Source organism: Gymnoscopelus microlampas (genome assembly GCF_963454915.1).
Source record: "Gymnoscopelus microlampas genome assembly, chromosome: 1".
NCBI lineage: Eukaryota > Metazoa > Chordata > Actinopteri > Myctophiformes > Myctophidae > Gymnoscopelus > Gymnoscopelus microlampas.
Genome location: NC_139962.1, coordinates 25,205,527 through 25,228,148, shown reverse-complemented (window position 1 = coordinate 25,228,148; position 22,622 = coordinate 25,205,527). Strand labels below are relative to the sequence as shown.

Below are 22,622 nucleotides of genomic sequence, written 5' to 3'. Positions count from 1 at the left end.
CGGCAGTCTGTAGCAACTTGCCATTGAACGTTATGAACATGGCCGGACACATTCCTAAAACCTCTTTTTACTGATGCACATTTCCTTAGCAGCCTCGGTATTCTTCAGTAGCCAGACGAGATGTCTAAACTTAGTTGCTGGAATTGATGCCCTAAGAGTGTATTTATTGTTATTGATATAGTATTGTATAGCTGCTATTTGGTATATCCTATAATACATTGCTAAACCCAAAACCCCCCAAAAAAACCTGCCACTGTGTGGGAATAAACACAAAAACAACATATCAATGTCACTGACCACACACGCCACAACGCGCAGAATGACTACGCGCAGTCTGTAGGCCACTTCACACTGCTCAGCACACATCTGCCCCCTCGAAGCATAATTAATTGCGGCCAACACAAACTCACAACATTACGGTCGGCCATGTTGTTCCTTAACGTCATCGCCGAACACCGCCCAGCGAGACCCAAACCGCGAGGCGGACCAAATTTCGTGTACACCATTTGTGTTACCTTTTATTTCCTCCGAGGTGGAAACTGGAAAGACTGGTGATGCGAGGTTAGTTCCCTTTAGCTCTCAGCACGCTGTGTGTGTGTGTGTGTGTGTGTGTGTGTGTGGACTACTGCACGCTTTTGTGGGTCTTTGCGAAATCCCGAAGTGGAGTTTATTGGTCATTGGAACGGTGATGCACGTCACCCCTTTGTCAAGTGGGTATTTTCAAACCCTGGAATGGATTTAGGGGAGCATCAGAGTGTTTGTGTTGGAGCGCCTCAGTGCGGCTGCAGAGTTCATGTGCAACCTCTTGCATGCGATGTTTCGCGGGGGTCCAAAAGGGTCCGCGATGTTTGGCGGGGGTCCCGGCACTCCCAGGGGACCCGGGGGTCCCCCATATTGAATATCAGTGTTGCCACATTTGCGCCAGAACAAGCAAACACCTTCATGAAAAAAAAAAAACAACAGCCGAAGGGGTCCGCCATGTTCCAGGGGGGTCCCAACACTCCCAGGGGGTCCGCGGACCACCAGGGGGTCCGCGGACCCCCACGTAAAAAAGACATATAAACATTTTTTTCAATTTTTTTTTTTTTTCTTTTTACTTTTGGAAAGTTCTATCCCACCATTTTGGTACCCCAAAATAAGCGTGCCATTACAGCCCTAGAGCCCCGTGCGCGGTTGGGGTCGAGGGGGGCATAGCCCCCCGAGACTCTAGTTTTTTACATTTTTATTCCTGACGTATCTCCCAAACGTTCTCCCACGAGGACACTATCTTGCACCATTGTGTGCTTGGACATACATGAACAGTGAACACACACGTTTCATGCATCACTACAAAGCCGTTGGCTTTTTTGGCGTTTTATCCTTTTGATAATGGTGTTGACAAAATAATCGTCTCTGTTTTGTGTGTTGTTTTCTTCAAGCATGTCTCACAGCAGTGTGGCGGTGTAGTTTCACTGTATGATCTTGGTGTGAACACACATGTCATCATGTGCACATGAACAAAGGGTACACATAGCCTCTGGCAGAGTCTCACTCTGCCTTAAAGCCTCCTTCACCCTCCTTCACCCTCCATTAAGCACGCACACACACACACACACATGCGCGCGTGCGTGCGCGTACACATGCGCTCCTCCCTGCCTCCTCCTCTTCTGTTTCCTCCACAGGCTGCCATCTTTTAACAGACGCTCCTTACATCTCACACACACACACACACACACACACACACACACACACACACACACACACACACACACACACACACACACACACACACACACACACACACACACACACACACACACACACAGCACCCCTCCACTCCACTCCGCTCTCTATCCATGCCTCTCTTCCTCCTTCCTTGTCATTTCTCTTTTCATCCTCGTTTTTTCCCCCAGCTTCTACTCAGCTTTTGCTACTTCATCCATCGATCAGACTCAGACACGCACACACACACACACACACACACACACACACACACACACACACACACACGCGCGCGCGTGTGTGTGTGTGTGAATACACCACAAACACACTTGGTTGACACCAGGGAAGCAAAAACAAATACTGTGCCAATAATGTAGGCTTAACGATGAACAGGAACATACTGTATTTGAAAAAGGCTGTCTCTGCGCTGTGAATCTGGATTTCATTTCACTGGTGGCTGTGTAATGTGTATATAGCACATATCTTCCTAAAAGCACATTAACACACCTGCATACGGTGCTCAGGTTAACCCATTAAGACCTGAGGCCGCTTAAAAAAAAAAATCGAAATTCTGAAAAATAAATGTAAAAAATATTTTCACGTTTTTTCAAAAATAGCAGATCTACAAGCTCATAGCGCGGCACTCGGTGCCTCGCTATGAGCTTGTATATCTGCTATTTTTGAATAGCCAAAGATATCGAAAGTGACACAGATGCGTTCCAGGTATCAATGGGTTAACATCATGTAACACACTGTATGTATGTATCTTTGATTATTTAACCTGTTTGTGTCCTGTGTTCTTTTATTTTTCTTCTCTCCTCTCCTGCTCTACCCTACCTCTGTCCTTTCTCTCCTCACAAACACTACAGATGATGGAGCACACTCGAAATAAATCATTTAAAAAAGATTATGGAGGGGCGCCGATGGCCTAGTGGTTGTTGTGCTTGCTGGGATGAGATTAGGAAGGAAACAGAAGTAGACCATGTTTGGTCCCACGGCTCCCACCTTACCTTATACCTATCCTATGCTATCCTATCAGACATCATTTGAAATGTTCTTGAATGCTGGTTGAACGATGGCGTTGCTATAGCTTGAATATCAGTTCTGGTTGGCAAGCGACACCATCGTGCAATAGAGTATAATTTTAGCTTAATTCCTTTTCAGGGGTGTACGGAATGCATGGTCTAGCGGCCTATATAGTGATCCCCAACCTGTGGGCCGGGCCGCGAGGGTATTGCAAGTGGGCCCCCAAATAACTGGCAAAACACTAAGATTTGAATGATAATATAACATTAATATACAAATAAAAAAGCATTTATTGTGTTCCAAGCCGGAACGCAAAAGATTGATTGATCATTAACCCATTCAATCCGGGAACGCATCTCTGTCATTTTAGATTTCTTTGGCTATTCAAAAATAGCAGATATACTGTACAAGCTCATAGCACGGCACAGAGTGCTGCTCTATGAGCTTGAAGACCTGCTATTTTTGAAAAATCGTGAAAATGTGTGCAAATCTTTGAATATATATGAAAAACATTTCTAAAAAATTTAAACATGTTGTTCCATGGAACCCCCAGAAGCAAAGATTTGAGTTAAAAATGTGGTTTAAAAATATATATACGTATTCAACACAAATGTTCACAATTTTTCAAAAAACAGCAGATCTACAAGCTCGTAGCATGGCACGAGCTTGTAGATCTGCTATTTTTGAATAGCCAAAGTATTAAAAAATAATGGTTATATCTAAAATGACACAGATGCGTTCCCGGATTGAATGGGATAAAAAAAAAACATGCTCTGAAAATGCACGCGGCCCACCCACCATCTGACCACTTCCCAGTTATAAGTGGTCAGATGGGTGGGCCGCAAATGCTTTCAGGAAGATTTTCAAGCGAGGCCTGATCCAGAAAAGCAGGTTTTGAAAGCGCTGCAGGTCTAACAGCCCCCAGAGACAAGGGTTTGTGTGCCTGTGTGTTACGCTCCATTGGGAAAAGAAGGAGGCTGCAGCAGTATCACTGCAGTACTGATGCAGAGAGGGGGTGTGGGGGGGGGGGGGGACTTTTTTACAAGACGTCGCTGTCGGGCGGAAACATTGTATGGCCAAAACTGTTACTGTTACTGTTACTGTTACTATCAAATGTAGATGTTATGTAGACAGGTGCCAGGTTCATTTTGTTGACCTGGCATCCTATATAGTTTCAATGTACACATTATTTGTTTTGGGATATTATACAGTTTAGACCAGGGGTCTTCAACGTTTTCAGGCCAAGGACCCCCTAACTGAGAGACAGATGAAGCAGGGACCCCCTAGCTGAGAGACAGATGAAGCAGGGACCCCCTAGGTGAGAGAGATGAAGCAGGACCGCCTACTCTATATATTGTATAAAATTGTGTTTCAGATTAAAGTTTTTTTTTTTTACTTAGTCTGCTCTTTTTTTCCCTCTACACCTATAGCCTCTTTGCCAAAAATAGCAAAAGCTCTCAACGCCTCGCGCTGCGAGGCGTTGAGATCTTGTAGATCTGCTATTTTCGGCTAATGTTCCCCTCAGAAAAGGAATTCTAGGGTTCAAGTGGTTATTGTAAAAAAAACTAAATCCTATCGCACAAAGATTTGGCGGACCCCCTGTAGCAACTCTGAGGACCCCCTAGGGGTCCCGGACCCCCTGTTGAAGACCCCTGGTTTAGACTGACGATAGGTTGTTGGTTTACCTACAGCGTATGATCCAAGTCAACAGTATATTACAATGTCTATGCATTTGATGTGTTACCTCGTGTTTACCTTGCTTACTGTAAATCGCTCTGGATTAAGAGTGTCTGCTAAATGCCTAAATAGTAAATTGTTAATACATTTTACATATATGTTTTACATATTGTTGGTTCAATATTTATAAAAACCCACAGATACACTTAACCACTTTCACGATAAAAGAAAAAAAAGAAAAGAAAATAGCGGGTTCGCATCACAATGCAGTATGAGCTTGTAGATGTGCAATTATATTGCCAATTTTGTCTAAGCCTGTAGTATGACAAATGGCTTTACAAAAAAAACAAAACATAAAAAGTTTAAATATAGAGATACAAGGTTTCTGCCCGACAGCAACGAAGAGCTGCTACGTATTTCCATCTGCCTATAGGCTTTTCTAGTCTTATCTCTCACAGCATTCGGCTTGTCCTCCACCTTTGCCAGCCTCTATGCAATGCGTGTGTGCATCCGTGTGTGCGTGCGTGCGTGCGTGCGTGCGTGCGTGCGTGCGTGCGTGCGTGCGTGCGTGCGTGCGTGCGTGCGTGCGTGCGTGCGTGCGTGCGTGCGTGCGTGCGTGCGTGCGTGCGTGCGTGCGTGCGTGCGTGCGTGCGTGTGTGTGTTTGTGCATGTGTGCGTGTGGGCGTGCGTGTGTGTGTGTGTGTGTGGAGTGTGTGGAGTGTATCTATTCTCTGTGAGAAGAGATATCGGTAGGAACCCTGCGTGATAGCTTTATGTCAGTCATTGGAGGCTTTTCCCCTTGGCTGCTCACTGTACAGGATTAAGATGCAACACTTAGACACATTAGTTCTTGAGGCTTGGCTTGATATTCAGCTCACAAACACACACACACACACACACACACACACACACACACACACACACACACACACACACACACACACACACACACACACACACACACACACACACACACACACACACACACACACACACACACCTTCCTTTCATTTGATTCCCCACCACCTTTATTAATTAATTGATCACCTGCTTGGTGGTTATCAGTTCAAAGCAACGTCATTCTCTTTGGCAGCAAACAAACACAACTGGACACTCTCACCAATATCAAACGTTAGGCTATCAGAACACATTTACAGTTTCATATAAATAGATCAGGTACCATCATCAGAGACATGAAAGAAATGGATCACTCTGATAAGCCTAAATGATCCTCGTTTATGCTGATTTTCGTGAGTGACACTGTAGTGTGACAAAGTATGAATTAGGCTATACCCTGACACAAATAAATAGACTGGTCCACATAGCAATGAACGTGATGGGGTGAGGGAACACACCAATTAACATTTTTAAGGAACAGACCCATTACTAACGGCTAATTCCAAACCAAGAGCTGGACAGAGCTATGACAGCTTACATGCACTTAAGTACATTTTTACTTTACTGGAGTATTTCCAATTTTCAATAATTTTACTTCTACTCCACTACTTCTCAAAGGCAAATATTGTACTTTTACTCAACTATAATTATTTGACAACTTTATTCACTAGTTACTTTGTAGATTTTGATATTACAAAACCATTTCAGAACTATGTACTTTGGCAATTTGAAAATAGCCGATCTACAAGCTCACAATGCAATACAATCTGCTATTTTCAAGGTTTTTTTTTTTTTTTACAGATTTTATACATTTTAAAAACGTGTGAAATGGGACCTTCTGCATAATGAGTACTTTCACTTTTGGTACTTTAAGTATATTTTGATGCCAATACTTTTATACTTTTATTCAAGTTAAATACCGAACTTGAGACTATTTCTACAATAGGGTATTGATACTTTTACTTAAGTCAAAAATTGGAGTACTTCTTCCATCACTGTTTAAACTTTGGTGTCACAGTATATCCACATCCACAACAGATTGTCTATTGTCTCCTGAAGGCCTCTTACCCCGCTGTTCCTGAATTACAGCCACTGATGGCCGTCAGAAGTTTCAACAGGAGAAACATGAATCAATACTTCCTCTCTCTCCGCAGTGATTACATCAGTACCTCATCAATACCTCCAGGTATCAACAGAGAGCTGGGCTAATTACAGACCGCTGAGAAGGCTCCCTGCAGTCACTGGCTTTTTATAGGGGTCATTGCACGCGTGCAGTGGTGTAAAGTAACTACATTTACTTAAAGACGGGGTGCCGTGATTTTCAGTGATTTCCCCGCCCTAAAACATAATCATCAGGTATTATGGTTATACTAGGAAGAAGATTTTTTTCAAAAAAGTGTACAGGAATTGTTAAAATTATGTTTTTATGTGGACACGCCTCCAGTTCATTAAGTATACCTCGTTCTCACCTTAGCACCTCCTCCACCACCTTAGCACCACCCACCTGTCCTAGTCCCTCCTCCTCCTCATGCCCACACCTGTTGTGTTATGATAATGAGGGGGAGGGTATGTTTTTACTATGTCACTAAAGCGCTGTTTCTCTATTGGCACGTTTGACCCTCAAGGTTTCAGCCTCCAGGTAGAAACTCAAAATAGTCAGAGAAGACATAAAACACCATAAAAACATCACCGGGGGGCTTAATGAAGTTCTATCAACCTCATAGACAAACATGAACATGAAAAACAGAAAAAGTGCAAAACCATGGCACCGCCTCTTTAAGTACTGTACTTAAGTACAATGTTTAGGTATTTTTTACTTTAACACATTAACCACCAAGAACGTAGTAAAAACAAAAAACAACAATAAAACCTTGGCACTGGTGAGTACATTATGAGATTAACCTCTGGCGGTGGATGTGTTAATGGGAGCATTTCCAATTTTTATGTACTTTTACTTCTACTCCACTACATCTCAGAGGCAAATATTGTACTTTTACTCCACTACAAATATTTGAAAACTTTAGTTACTCTTTAGAAAACCTGAAATGGGACATTCTGCACAATGAGTACTTTCTACTTTTGGTACTTTAAGTACATTTTTATGCCAATACGTTTGTACTTTTACTCAAGTACATTTCAGACTTTTAAGTAAAACATTTGAGTACTTTTTCCACCACTGCACGCATGCATGCACGCACGCACTTACTGTACGCATGTATGCACGCACACACGCATGCAACATGCAGCCTGACATGTTTTTACCAAGCTCTAGTTTTTATCTTGAACTGGAAAACAATTACCACAAAATCAGCTGTAGGGTTTCATCTGCTTTTAATTCAGTCTGATGAGAAGCAGGGATAAAATCTATCCCCACCGGCGATAAGGAGGTACAGTATGACCAGAGGGGGGGCGATAACTAAAGCATGGACCCCCCCCCCCCAGCAAATCGAACCCTGTATATAACATTTACACACACATGCAATTCTCTTTCCAATACCACTGACACAAGTGACTAACGACATGCTAGAAAGGAACATTACTGGTCAAAGCTAATTTAACAATCCCTCACTATTTCTACCAGTAGTCCAATTCAACTCTCCCTCATTCATGGTCAGAAAATACGGTGCTCAGTTGGAACGGCTCCCTTCCTTATAATGAAAATAATTCAAGCTACAGTACAGTACATACTAGCAGAGACTTAATTTATACTCCATCGCATAATGGAGGCATCATTTAGGCACACAGACATTTTTATTTTCCCCTGACGCGACTGCGGCTGATGCTATTGGCATAGCCAGGGCTTTAGCCAGATCTACCACTTTGGATTTTAAATTAACACAATGTCTAAGGTATCTGATTAAATGAGTTGTGAAGGCAAGCTAGCGAGACAAATGAAAATAATGAGGGACGTGTGCATAAATACATGACAATGACTTCATGAGTCTAGATGAAGATGCTTTTTGTTTTTGTCACATCAAAAGCTGTTTACGATGAAGCTGCAGGGTTTATTAAGTGTAACCTTCGTCTGTTTCTTTTCTTTCCACATACCTTAATACCATGAGAGATCTACGGGTGGCAGAACTATATGGATTCTACTTAAATCACAGATGTGTGACCTATTCCTATTCATTTATGCATGGCGCCAATCAAAGAAGCCATTACCAAGACTGAGGCGTTTTAGAAAGCAGACGTTTTCTCAAAACATCATCACAGCCGAGACTGATGGGGTCCGGCGTGGTTGCCTTGGTAACCACATGCTGGCCATTTGCCAGGATCCATAATGATTTCCCATCATCTGCAGCACTGGGACAAGCAGGGCAGCCGCTCATACATATCGTCGCTGTCGGGAAAAAAACTCGTATCTCGTTATGTTTTTGTGTAAATTAATCGCGTCGTCCCGAAGTAGCGAAAATACTCGAGCCCTGGCTACAAGCTCCCTTATGAACTTGTACTGTAGATCTGCTATTTTCCCTACTTTTGAAACATTTCGAAAGTGAAAAGTGAAAGTGGTTAAGTGTGTCTTTTATAAATATGATGAAGTAATGAAAACGATTTGCGCACATGCTGCTCACACACCTTCATTTCATACACGTTGAGATCATTCGAGAACTGCATCTTTGAAATTGTGACAAATTCCATGGTAACCGCACAACTTTGGATTCCAAAATAGGAAGCTTTCCCACAGGGAGTAGCTAATGACTGCGACACATCGCACACACACACACAGTGACAGAAAGATGAGGACGCACACACAGTAATGTTACCGCACACACTGTAAAAAAAAACGCCTTTCATTCCGTTCCTGCTGGAAAAGTCTGTTAAACACTCCCTTTATCTTTTCAATTATCTTGGACCTTCAGTAGTAAAAAGTGTACTCGACACAGACACACTCTCCTCCTAATGATGCCTGGAGGCTGTTTCCGAACTCGAAAGTCAAGTGTCTGTCCACAAAAATAACGGACTCTCAAAAAAAGTGTTAAAGGCATTGACGGCGAGTCAGAAATAAACAAACACCGCGCCTCCAGCAGTTCTCTCCCCCGACCACCAGGGGGTGACGCAGGAGGGACTTCCATAGAGCTAATGGGACTTCTGAAGGGGCCATGCCGAAAATAGGTTGCTTTATTCGGATATAATTCGCGGAACTGCCCGCCCCTGCTGGTTCTCTGAATTTTTATTTTTAAATAGGCTCTTTCATGATAAATTGACCACATATATGAAGTTAAACAACTAAATTCTATCCAAACGCTATCTTAAAAGTAAATTCTGTGCCTCAAAAACGAAGTTTGAGAGCGTTTTAAAACCAAAAGTAAATAGTTCACACGGACACGGAGGCGCACGGACGTGCACATGCGTGCGTTAATTTACAACCCGGACAAACATAAACAGTAGGGAAAATACGGATTTCAGAAAGAGGACTGTGTTTCAATGCAGGAAAACACCCCAGCATCATTATATAGTGGCTGATAGAGGGGAAAAAATGCAAAAAAAAATAAAAATATATATATATATTTTAAATTTAGGCTTAAAGTTGCCTAGAATCCCTTTAACACATTAACTGCCAAGAACGTAGTCCTGCGGTCCGTTAAATCCAACTGTTAAGCGCCGAGACCGTAGCCCTACGGTCCGGGTGCTTTTTCCTTTTTTTCGAAAAAAAAAAACTTTATTCAATTTTCGGTACGGCACATTTCAGTGTAACACCACCGGAAGTCGGAACTATTTGCTATCCCGTTTTTCGTTTCCCGTCGGCCTCCATTCTAAGGCGCACACTAAAACTCCATTTTAGGCCTTGTAGTTTTTTTCTCCTCGCATTTCCCATGTTAACATAAACGGTCAGAACTCAAACATGGCTGCCCCGTTTGACACGTGGTCTGCACTGCTAGACGCAGGCAGATGTCGGCGATGTATGTAAACAAAGCAGAGATCACTTTTATGGATTTTAACAAGGTACATATTCAAAGATTTGCACAAATCTTCATGATTTTTCCAAAATAGCAGATATACAAGCTATGAGCTTGTATATCTGCTATTTTTGAATAGCCAAAGTATAAAATAATGGCTATAGCTACAATCTAAAACGACACAGATGCATTGATCAGATACTTGCTGCACTAAGTCTCATTGAAGGTGTTTCAAACCTCTTAAGTGCCTTTATGTGTAAATCAGCAGAGACGAGCTGAGCCGCCAGTGTGCACAGCTCACAATACTGGTGTGTCAGGGAAACTCAGCACTCTGGCCTGTAATGAAATGGAGGGCTGCTGATTAAATGGACAGGCTAAAAGGGCATTCTATTTTAACCCATTAATACCGGGAACGCATCTGTGTCATTTTAGATTTCGTTGGCTATTCAAAAATAGCAGATATACAGTACAAGCGAACATTTGTAACTCAAATCTTTGCTTCTGGGGGTCCCTAGAACAAAATATTTTGAGATGGCGGTCCGCGGCCAAATACATAAATCATTTTGGGGGTCCTTGACATGAAAAAGTTTGAGCACCGCTGATATAGCAACATATGGCTTTAAAAAAAAACTGTTAGGATTTTGAAGACATTTTGTAGAATCGGCCTCAGGTCTTAATGGGTTAAAAGGGGTTGAGGTTTGAATTGACGGCTGCTACTTACTGTACTTTACTGTACTGTACTCTACATGGTGCACGGTCAGCTGGACAGAGGCCATTACCTCTTTCTCCATGAGGGGCACACAAAATGGTCATCAGCTTTTAGTGCTAAACACACAGTGATCAATGATGTCATCAAGGTGTCCTTGGTGACATCCATGAACAGGCTTTCAGAATATTGTCTTACGTAAAAGATGGACCCATAAGGTTAAATTGACACTATGGATTTTGTAGTGTGTTTTATCCTACCTCCAGCATCACAATTCATAGTTCCATAGCCTGTCTAATAGGAGAATGGAGAGGAAAAGAGGGAGAGAGAAGAAGGCTGTATGGAAATGCAGTACAGTCGCTGTCAGACAGAAACCTGGTATCTCCATATTTCAGATGTTTTAGTTTTTCCTTAAATGAATGCCCTACTTTGTTGTACAACAGTGTCACCCGAAAGTAGTGAAAATATAGCTAATCTACACGTTGATCTGCAATTTTCCTAAAATATTTAATTAACAAGAGGTTGTGACTAAATAATAACTACATTGGAGCCATTGGAACACAGATAATTATTTTCCATTTCCTGAAAAGTAACAGTTTTGGACATACAAGGTTTCCACCCGACAGCGACGGTATGTACATGTATGTGCGTGCGTGCGTGCGTGTCCGGCGCAGTGATGGAGAGCTGCGGTATCGGGGGAGCAGTAGTTAGTGATGGTTGCGTGACCAATTCTGCTCTGACCTTCAAGTCACCTTCACTTCCCCGGCCGTAAGTCTGGAGAATGGCTCGCGAAGATCTGTGTGTGTGAGTGTGTGTGTGTGTGTGTGTGTGTGTGTGTGTGTGTGTGTGTGTGTGTGTGTGTGTGTGTGTGTGTGCATTGGTCTGCATTAATACTGCATTAAGAAGAGCATTGTGGTATCATCAGTGTACATTCTAATGCACCCCACAGACAAACATACATCATAACGCATTGGTTCTCAACGTCAGGTTCGGGGTCGACCATGGGGGTCCAAATGTACCCTTGCGGGTCTGTAACTCCAAGGGTGTATAAAAGGACATCGTACACTCTCTGAGTTCAAATAACACTGAGGATTTAACAGTGTACTGTAGATTGGGGGTGACAATATAGTTTAGTTCAGTGTCTCTCAACCTCCCCCCATTTGAACCCCATTTGATAGCTTCAGTTCTTCTCTGGGAGCCCATTCCTCAGTGTTAATTTAACTCAGAGAGTGTACAAATGCTTTGTTCACTCTCTGACTTCCAGACCTATAAGGATCCACTTGGACCCCTTGGTGGTTCCCGGACCGTACGCTGAGAAACAGTGTCATAAATAAGTAACTCTCATCAGCCATTCATATCCCTCCTAATAGGTTCTCCTAGTCAACAATAACCATCCTCCTTTAACCCATTAAGACCTGGAACTGTGTCATTTTTAGATTTGAGCTAAGAAGCATTATTTTACACTTTGGGCTATTCAAAAATAGCAGATATACAAGCTCGTAGCGCGGCACCGAGTGCCGCGCTACGAGCTTGTAGATCTGCTATTTTTGAAAAATCGTGAATATGTGTGCAAATCTTTGAATATATATATTTTTAAAGCGAACATTTTTAACTCAAATCTTTGCTTCTGGGGGTCCCTGAAACAAGATATTTTGATGGGGGTCGGCGGCCAAATACATATCATTTTGAGGGTCCTTGACATGAAAAATATTGAGGACCACTGATATAGAAACATACGTTTTTCAGAATACCGTTGAGATTTAGGAGACATGTAGAATCAGCTTCAGGTCTCAATGGGTCAAGCCCTCCCTTTCCTTTCCTTTCCTTCCTGCTTGGTCCCTTCCTTTCCTTTCCTTTCCTTCTCCCTAACCCCTCCCCCAACCCATCACTTCCCATTTGGAAGCTCAGCTCTAGCGGCAGCACCTGGCCGCCGCTGTTGCCATGGAAACAAGGGGAACAACAGCAGGTCGCCCGTGGTTGCCTGGGGGGACGGCTATAGCGTTTCATTCTCCATTCTGTCTCTTCTTGTTCCCTGCTTGTCATCCCCGCCCGTTCACACACGTGGGGGACAGTAACTAAGTACATTTACTTGAGTACTGTACTTTTATTTATATATTTATTTCTTTTTGCAAGCACATGACTTTCAGTCTGCTACATTTCAAATAGAAATATTGTACTTTTAACCCGCTTAAGCCCTATTTTAAATATAGTGAAAATAGCAGATCTACAAGCTCACAAAGCGTTGGGGTGCTACGCATTGAGAGCATGTAAATCTGCAATTTTCACTATTTTAGAAGCTTTTTTAAAACCATATCTACATGTTTTTGCTGTAAATTTCAACATAGCAATGCATTGATATAACAAAGAAAATGCACTTCATAATTTGTACTTTTGAATACTTGAGCATTCACTTGAGTATATACGTTGTCCATCACTGCGTTCATTCACAGAGATCTTTTGGCTCAGGCTACGTCCCTACATCCCTGCAGCCCATGTAACCCAGATGGACCAGTGTGTATGTGTGTGTGTGTGTGTGTGTGTGTGTGTGTGATGCCGTATGCTGCTGAAACACTAACTGTGCGAACTCTCAGTGAACCACCAACTCTAAAATTCACACAAAATTCACACACATCACATTTCTTATTTACACCAGCGTAGTTGTGACGAGCACCACTGTGACGCAGTTATATTTTATATTTAATGATGAAACTAAGAAAGCAACCAACCGGCGAAAGACGCTGATCCGGTCTAGAGCGGATACAGAAACGATCTGTATGTAAATGACCGGATATAGTAGGTGGGCTCTAGACCAGATCTGAGCCCTATTTTCAAATAGCTTAGTTATAAAATATGTGGTTAATGTATATTTTATAATGTAATAATTTATATCTGCAAAGTAACTAGTAACTAGAGTTTTCAAATAATTGTAGTGGAGTAAAAGTAAAATATTTGCCTCAGAGATGTAGTGGAGTAGAAGTAAAAGTATAGACAATTGGAAATACTCCAGTAAAGTAAAAGTACCTCAAAACTGTACTTAAGTACAGTACTTGAGTAAATGCACTTAGTTACTTTACACCACTGGTTGACGTGAGGTTTGTTTTGTGGCAAAGGCTCCATAACGTCAGCGATCCTCTTGCCACAGAAACAGTTAAGTCAGGCACATTGTGGGGATAGATGTGTTTGGGCAAAGATATTCCTGCAGTGTGGCAAAAACCTTTAAAAAGAAAAAGACTAAAAGACTGAAAATTCCCTCAACAGCACCAGAACAGGTCATTTATTGCAGCAGAAAAACCTTCAGAAGACAGACAGAAACGTGGTTGTTTTAGGCTGCAACCTTTTGAAACACATTTCAGCCTCTGTCGATAGCTTTAAAGCACAGCTCAAGACCTATTTCTTCACTCTTGCTTTTAGCTGATTCATTGGTTGATTTTTAAGTCCTCACTGTTTGTATTTGTATTCTTGCTCTGTAAAGCACTTTGCCCTGCATTTCATGTCACGAAAGGTGCTATACAAATAAAGTGTATTATTATTATTATTATTATTTGAAGGACCATAACAAATAAAAAAATCATTTTCAAAACAGCATGAAATAACCTATTTAAGTGGGTAAATCATCCATCTGTCTCCATTTGGCTGTCATCAGCCAAATCAAAGGTTTGGCATACTAATCACTGCACAAAAATGTGTTTTGTGCTCTTATCTTCTGGTACAGTAGCCTACATTTCTGTGCTGGAGATTTGAGCCCCTGCTCTCTGTAGCTCAGTGCCAATGACAGTGATTAGGGACACAGTCGACTGAACACTGATTGGTCTGCAAAGATTGGTCTGCTGGCCATAGACAAGAATCTAGGACGGGAACAATGAGCACTGATTTATTTGATGCTGGAAGTTAACTTTGTGGAGGTTGAGTTGTCAGCGCGCGTGTGTGTGTGTGTGTGTGTGTGTGTGTGTGTGTGTGTGTGTGTGTGTGTGTGTGTGTGTGTGTGTGTGTGTGTGTGTGTGTGTGTGTGTGTGTACGCGTATACATTATATGAAAGTCTGTCAGAGAGAGCAAGTATTGATTTATTGAAACTTAGTGCTTGAGCTTCTGTCAAGCATCAGTGGTTGTAATAGAGGAACTTTAAGCGAGCCAGACATCTACTGTGGATGCATGGCCAGTTGGCCACCATGACACCAGCAACTGAACCAGGCTTTTGGTTCAATGCTGATAGGATGATCCAGCCAGCCGGCACAGCATTTAGAGAGAGAGAGAGAGAGAGAGAGAGAGAGAGAGAGAGAGAGAGAGAGAGAGAGAGAGAGAGAGAGAGAGAGAGAGAGAGAGAGAGAGAGAGAGAGAGAGAGAGAGAGAGAGAGAGAGAGAGAGAGAGAGAGAGAGAGAGAGAGAGAGAGAGAGAGAGAGAGAGAGAGAGAGAGAGAGAGAGAGAGAGAGAGAGAGAGAGAGAGAGAGAGAGAGAGAGAGAGCAAGACATGTGCTCAAGTCTACAATACATCAGTCTGGCACTTCCAGAATAACTCCATCATCAAATTGCCCCATATCTAATTCATGCTATGGTACAGTATATTGCATTGTTTTTAATATAGACTGTATGTTATTACATTGTGTTAATTCTAGCTCAATCTCATTTTAATATCAGCCCTCTAATCAAGTGGTTCTCAAAGATGGTCCGGGGATCCCCAGGAGTATTTGAGGGATATCCAGGGGATCCCCAGCCAAATGAGGAACAGTTTAACCACTTTAACCCAATTTTATAATTTGGCTATTCGAAAATAGCCGATCTATTTTTGGATCGGCTGTTTTTGAAACAGTTTGAAAAAATGTGGAATTTGCATTTCTTTGCCATGAATCTTCTCTTATGGGGCCCCTAGCAAAAGGTTTTTCTTTTTTAAATGAGGTGTGCTGTCAAATTCATATCAATTTGGGGGTCCTTGACATGAAAATGTTCCTCGAACCATTGCTCTAATTGCATGCTTCCGTCTCATTGCAAATCAATGGCCAGTATAATTCTAAAAGGAACTGAGCTGAATATTCAGAAAAGTGAACACAGTTTTTAACTTGGCGTCCCTATTTTGGTCACAGGCGAAAATCTTCAAATATTTCTTTCTTTATGATAAAGCTGATCTACAAGCTCCCAACACGTCCAATGGGACGTTTTGTGAGCTTGTACATCTGCTATTTTCGCCATGTAAACACGTATGTCACAGCCTCTGTGTCTGCCACCCCCATTTCCCCCAGTGCCTTGAATGTTAGTTTGACACCGTTGTCTGATTAAGTATAAATCAGACTTAAGTGTTTAATTCTAGACTCCCAGAGTTAAATTAGCACTCAGGACTTTGGACAGGACGGTCCCACCACTGGGGCCCTCGTTCTGATTGTCGGTGTGGTGAGAAAGCTGCAGTCTATTCACAGCGGCCTCGGCCACAAACTGTGCAAGTCATTACAAGAAAACTACTAAGAAAAACACCACACTGTCATTGGCAGGGAAGTGGTTGAGCAACGCCTTCAAGTCAAGAGGCAATTATCACTGGCAAAGACATCAGCCAATGATTAGAACCATGCATCACATTTTATTACTCCTCTCTAATTTCTATCTCACACTCACACAAATGCGCACACACACACACACACACACACACACACGCACGCACGCGCGCGCACGCACGCACGCAGACGCAGGCACACACACGCACACACACGTAGAGCAGATGATAGATCTTTCTCCAACACTGAGATGAGTCCTCAATGCCTCATCTCAAGCTCATAGTATTTATCTTATTCTGGGTGTCACCAGTCACAGACTAAATTAAATACACAAGTGTGACACTTCAAGGAGGACTGATGCATTTCAGATGTGTACGCGTCGCAATTTCTATGCAGCATATTCCCACAACAGAGTAAATGCATGTAAATAGCGATGACTGCACTGAGCCGATACAGCTGGCATCCGGTGGTTTGTGTAAACCTGATTAAAGCCGTGGGATTTGCCACCGTGACTTGGCTTTTCATCACTTCAGCCCCTATCCACACGACACATCGTGCAAATTGCAATGCGTTGTGAGCTTGAGAATCAGATTTTTTTATTTTTTTTTATGTTTTGAACATTTTTGACTTTAATAACGTGGCCAAAATAGGGACACCAGGTTGAAAGTTAATAATCAGTTCATCAGGTCCCTGTGCATACGGCCTTTTCAAGCGTCTATACGAACACAATTGGCCCGTGTTCAGAGGAGGCAAGCCGGGTGGGGAGGGTGATATTTGTCACTGTACGTTACTCGGGCGGTGCCTGTCAGCAGGGAGTGTTGAGCGGGAGGAGTAGGAAGGTCCTACCAGTGGAGGCTCCTCACCGGCAGTTGAGCCAGTAGGGTACAACAGCAGTGGTAAGCAGTGGGAGAAATTAATTGGCATAATGACTACAGTGGGGAAAAAAAGGGATACAAATAATTGACTACTCTAAATTTAGATAAATAAAATCTGGTCCCTGTGAGCACAGATGTGGTGGTTACGCTGCAAGGCAATCGCATGGGCAGCCCTACAGGTGAAGAAGAAATCCAATCTATTCCTCCACTCTTCTCTGACCATTTTGTGCCCGTCCAACGAATTACACAACCATGTCATGCTCTTGCTATGTGTTTCTTTATAAAAGAAAAATGCAATAACATGTTTTTAATATATTTTTGATTAAAGCCTTATATAAACATGGCTATTAATGTTAAACAAGGGCAATTATGCCGTTACGTGGCAAAACCAGTCAGTTCAGGCCAATATGCACCCAAAAGACTTACCGGTTATCTGTTATCTCAGGCTGGACTTTGACAACATACTTTGGAATGGAGATAACAAATTATAAAATAAAACTTGGAGAGCCGGTGTGCGCTCATATAATAGTAGTTCCCATCACAGATATTTTTCAGGTTTTGTGACAATAGAAAATATTGCACAATGCAACTTTGACTCTTGCTGTGCTAAAAGAGCAGACTGTGTTCTCAAATACATGTCAGCCAGACATGGTGGCCTGCGGTTGACCTGATTTATACTTTGTGGTACGATGGTGTCGTGCACCAAAAATACAACAACACGCCGCAGATGCGACACGGTGTGACACCATCGTACGACGCAGCATATTGTAGGCATTAAAGGTGAATAAAAGAGACAGGAAGAGACAGGCAGCTGAGCCATAAAGCATTTACAAGCACCTCATCACTTCTCTTCTCTACCCTCCTTTTTGTCTCCTTTGTATTATTTTCTTTTCTTCTCCTAGTTTTCTTTACCTTTTATTTCCTTTGTTTTGTTTCCTTATCAGCATTTTCTCTCTCCTATTCCCCTCTTCTCTCTTTTCTCCTTAAATCTATTTATACAGCTCATTGGTGCTGGTGCTTCAAATCAGCACCATCTTATCCAAGGGATATAATTTGACTGTAGCGAATGTACTGTAATGGAACCGAGTCTGACATATTTAAAAGTTGAAAACATCATATGTGTGTGTGTGTGTGTGTGTGTGTGTGTGTGTGTGTGTGTGTGTGTGTGTGTGTGTGTGTGTGTGTGTGTGTGTGTGTGTGTGTGTGTATGTGTGTGTGGACGTGGAACTGTGTGTTTGAGTCACAGTTCTGTCTCTTTATGAAAGAGAATGTACGTTGTGGGTTCATAGTCATCCCACTGCGGCAAATATCAGTGTATGCGATCGAGTTCATCTGGACTGGAATTTCACGCAATTTCACAGCCTATTTTCCAGAGGAGTAGTGTTCTTAAGTGTTTGTTTCTGGTGTGTTTCAGTCGCATAACCGGCGTTGGACAGTAACAAAGTACATTTACTACATGTTTTGAGTATCTGTACTGTACTTCAATATTTGTATTTTTCACATTTAAAAGACAAATATTGTACTTTTGACCCCACTACATTTCTAGGAAGGGAAAAGGTTGGCCTACATTATGAATTATGAATTAACCACTTTATTTCTATTTCAAATATAGATAAATACCAGATACCAGAAAGTACCAGATCTAGAAGCTCACTTTCCCCCCCTTTTTTTCTGGAAAATCATTTTTTTTGTTGTTGAAAATGTCTACATTTCAATACAGCATTTTAAAAAGCAAGAACACTAGTACTTTAAATCAAGTACATATTTGACCAGGAGTTTACTTGGAGTCAAGTGCTGGGGTTGAATACACTGTTGATGACAGAGATGGTTCTAGGTTGTGGGCTTTGTGTGGACAATTCATATCCATCACTCACACCTAGTATCAGTTGATGTGACCGGTGAGGTCACATAAGGCGAGTCAAATCTGCATTTCCCAGGTATCAGAAGCTATTTTCCTGAGGTTTCAAATCGATTAGTTCTAAGAACGCGCTGCACCTGGGCATAGAGCCTGTTTCGTGGTGAGAGCAGGTTGATCATTTACGCAGCCATTTATAGACACGAAGACATGGCTATTTCTATCAGTGTGATTCATTCCTTCACAAGCCTCCATGTCAACTTAGCACACAACAGTAATACCACATGCAGATTTCCATAATGCCTGTTGAAGGATATCGTTGCTGTCAGGCAGCCAGAAACGCTGTATCTCCATATTTCAACTTTTGATGCAGTTGTTTTTTTTGTAAATTAAAGCTCTACTTCGTCATGCTACAGTGTCACACAAAATCTGCTATTTTTGAAAAACTATTTAAGTAAAAGTGAAAGTAGTTAAGTGTGTCTGTGGGTTTTATAAATGAAAAGTATAGAGCTTTGGACTAAATTACTATATTGGATCCATTGGAACACAGGTCCTATTTTCGATTTTCTGAAAAGTAATTGTTTTGGACATACAAGGAAGGTTTCCACCCGACAGTGATGATATGTTCCTTTTTATGCATTGTGCAACTGTGAAACACCAAACGCATTGGTGTTGGTTCCAAGAGAGATAAGGCAGAAACATCTGGCTCTTCATCACAGTAGGCCTACAGTAATTGTGTGGCTTGTATGTGCACATTGTGCAGATCACTGTGTTCAATTATCACATTAAAGACAAAGGTTGTCAAACCAAGCTAGCAACAAGAGCCATGGTGTTGACATGGTGTTTTCTCATTCACATTGCCTTTCAACGTGACTCCACTGACCCACTGCTGGCCAAGAAACAAGGCTCACGTGGAGGATACACAGTGAAATCCACAGTGTTAAATTAACTCTGGGAGTAAAAGATGGAGTTCAAATAAAATTGAGAATTTTTCTAATGAGATCTTTTTTTATGAAGAACACATGGAGGAAGCTGTGATCAGACAATAACATGCATTGGTTGTGGTATATGGTACTTTTAAGTTTAAGATATGATTGCGATCGGCTCTTGTGCTATAGATGTTTTTTGTTTCGTTTTTTTCTAACATGGGGAATTCCAAACCATAAGTGGTGATCTTTCAACTCATGTCCTCAATTATGAAATACTCTATTTTTAAAAGAGACACAAACAGCATACACCACACACACTATATAATGTACTGTATGTAATATAGCTCAATGATTTCAAGAGTTTATAATTCCTCTGACCTGTCGCCTGTGACCATTCCTGTCCACAAATTGATCAGTTTAATTTGTAATTTGCAGTGGCAATCTTCCCAAACATCCACAAAGATTACAGAGAAACTGGGAACAACAAGTGGAGAATATACCAAATTATAGCTGCAAGCAGCAATTGAATATCCAAAGCACTTTACAATGTGCATTAGATTCACCCATTCACACACACACACACACACACACACACACACACACACACACACACACACACACACACACACACACACACACACACACACACACACACATCCATACGCCGATAGCAGAGGAAACCCAGAACCTATCAATTCCCAAGTGCCCACTCTACCATCTGAGCCACTGCTGTCCCACCCCCCACAAAAACAAAAAAACTGACAAATATTGTCTGCCTACAGGCAAAAGAGTCAACGCATTTTTCATTTGCAACATTGTTACCAATGTTCAGGTCCTGCCGGTCTCAAAGTGATGAGATTCTAAGTGAGATTTATGATGGCAAAATCATTAGTGAATCTGTCTGGCACTGCCTTAACATGTCACATTTCTAGGCCTGACAAAGCAAAAACCTTGTCTCTATAGCCATTGCATCATGTGGCTTACAGCTGCTCTGTCACATAGTGCTCAGTGTTACTTTATTGTTCAATGCCTGATTCTCCAATTACTTCCCATGACCATTCTTATTGTTCTGTGTGTGGGCTGTAGAACTGAATCACTCCATACTTGCCGCTGGTCATCCAGTCTGGATCTTGGGAGCTCAGCTTCTCCTCTTGACCTGGCTGCAGACCAACCTGTATGTTGGCCTTCAAAGTCCTCAGGCTGCACAGTGGGGCAGGCCCGAAACCCTGTAGCGCCGTCTCAAAAGCCACCACGTGGTCCCAGTCATGGTCCCCCGTCAGTTTCCTGTAGTTGAGGTCTCCTTTGAAAAGTACCAGGTCTGCCCTCTGCAGTGTGGCATACAGGTCAGGCGCGTCGGCTGCCATGTCGCAGAACTCGTGGGGCTGCGTCCAGAAGGGATGGTCATGATAGGTCCAGACACCCTCCTGTATGTAGCTCTGCCATTGGACACCACTTTTGGACATCCATTCGTGATTGGCTGCCATGGTCTGCCGGACGGTCCACTGGAAATCGTAGGCGGTGACATCTGAGACAAACCAGGGGATGGATTTGCCATGAAAGTGGACCTCGCGGGCGAGACCGGCACAGAGCAGGAAGTCGGCTAGGACCAGGTCAGTGACCAGCTCAAACCCAGCGTTGTCTAAGACAATGTCCACTCTGCCTGGGGTAGATGTGCTGGACTCTCCTGGCTTCTTGGCAGAAATAAGTGCCAACCATACCTTGTTGGAGTCATCCAGCAGGATGAAGGGTTGGAGGTTAGAAAGGGAATCAATGGGACTGGCCGTCTGAGAGTTCTCTTCCCCGGCAGAGATAGACAGGTCACACTTGTTTCCCCAATCCCCACAGAGACACCTGTAACAGTTTATAGAACTGCTCCATCAGCTGTGTCTCTGAGAGTTCTTCCATGTTATTGTAGAGGCCTTGCAGATATGTACACAGGGTAATCACCGCCTGCTGAGACTCAAAGAAACTCTTAGTCTTTCCCTCACTGAACACATCAAAGTCACTGATGGGGGGATTGAGCCAAAGGGCCTCCTGTATTCTGCGGTACATATAGCACTCCACGTAGAGCCATGGAGATTTAAACCAGCTGACAGAGTCCGGTTCCCCTTGTGAAATATGTTGTCTCTGCAAGTAAAGGTTCCATGAGTCTGTATCTTTCAGACCATCCGACAAGGCAAGGACTGTCTTGTCTGTTTGCATTTCATTCCTTAGCTCAGACAGCAGAGCAATCGTCGCCTTCTTCGCCTGGACACCCTCCTCTCCATACTCTTCAAAAAAACTGTTTTTGTTGCGATGGATGGTGTCTATAACTTCTGTCAAGATGGTAGGCAATCTGTCCCTCACAGTCAAATAAGCAAATGACCCAACCACTTTAGCAGACAGGGAAGGAGGAGGTCCCTGAACAGAATCAGATTGATTTGCTGCCATCATTTCACAGGCCATTTGTCATTGCAGCTGAATAAGGCTCAGAACATGCAGAGAAAACGTTGTAAGGACCTTAACAAAATACAAAATACGTTTTGAGACGAGGCATAAAATGTCCACGTTAATCAATTTTATGAAATAGACAAGCTGACT

At 42.5% G+C, this 22,622-nt stretch overlaps 2 protein-coding genes across 2 annotated transcripts in view; both read right to left on the bottom strand.

The window, feature by feature from the left end:
* Window positions 1-22,622, bottom strand: part of fam189a1 (family with sequence similarity 189 member A1) — a gene marked incomplete at its 5' end in the record, with an annotated part of 121,451 nt that overhangs the window by 64,634 nt on the left and 34,195 nt on the right. The gene's annotated exons all lie outside the window — the stretch shown is intronic.
* LOC311033540 (damage-control phosphatase ARMT1-like) lies at window positions 21,104-22,475 on the bottom strand (the record flags this gene model as incomplete). The annotated part of the gene is given in 2 exon segments (XM_084041102.1): window positions 21,104-21,883; window positions 21,885-22,475. Coding segments are annotated over 2 exon segments (1,371 nt in total).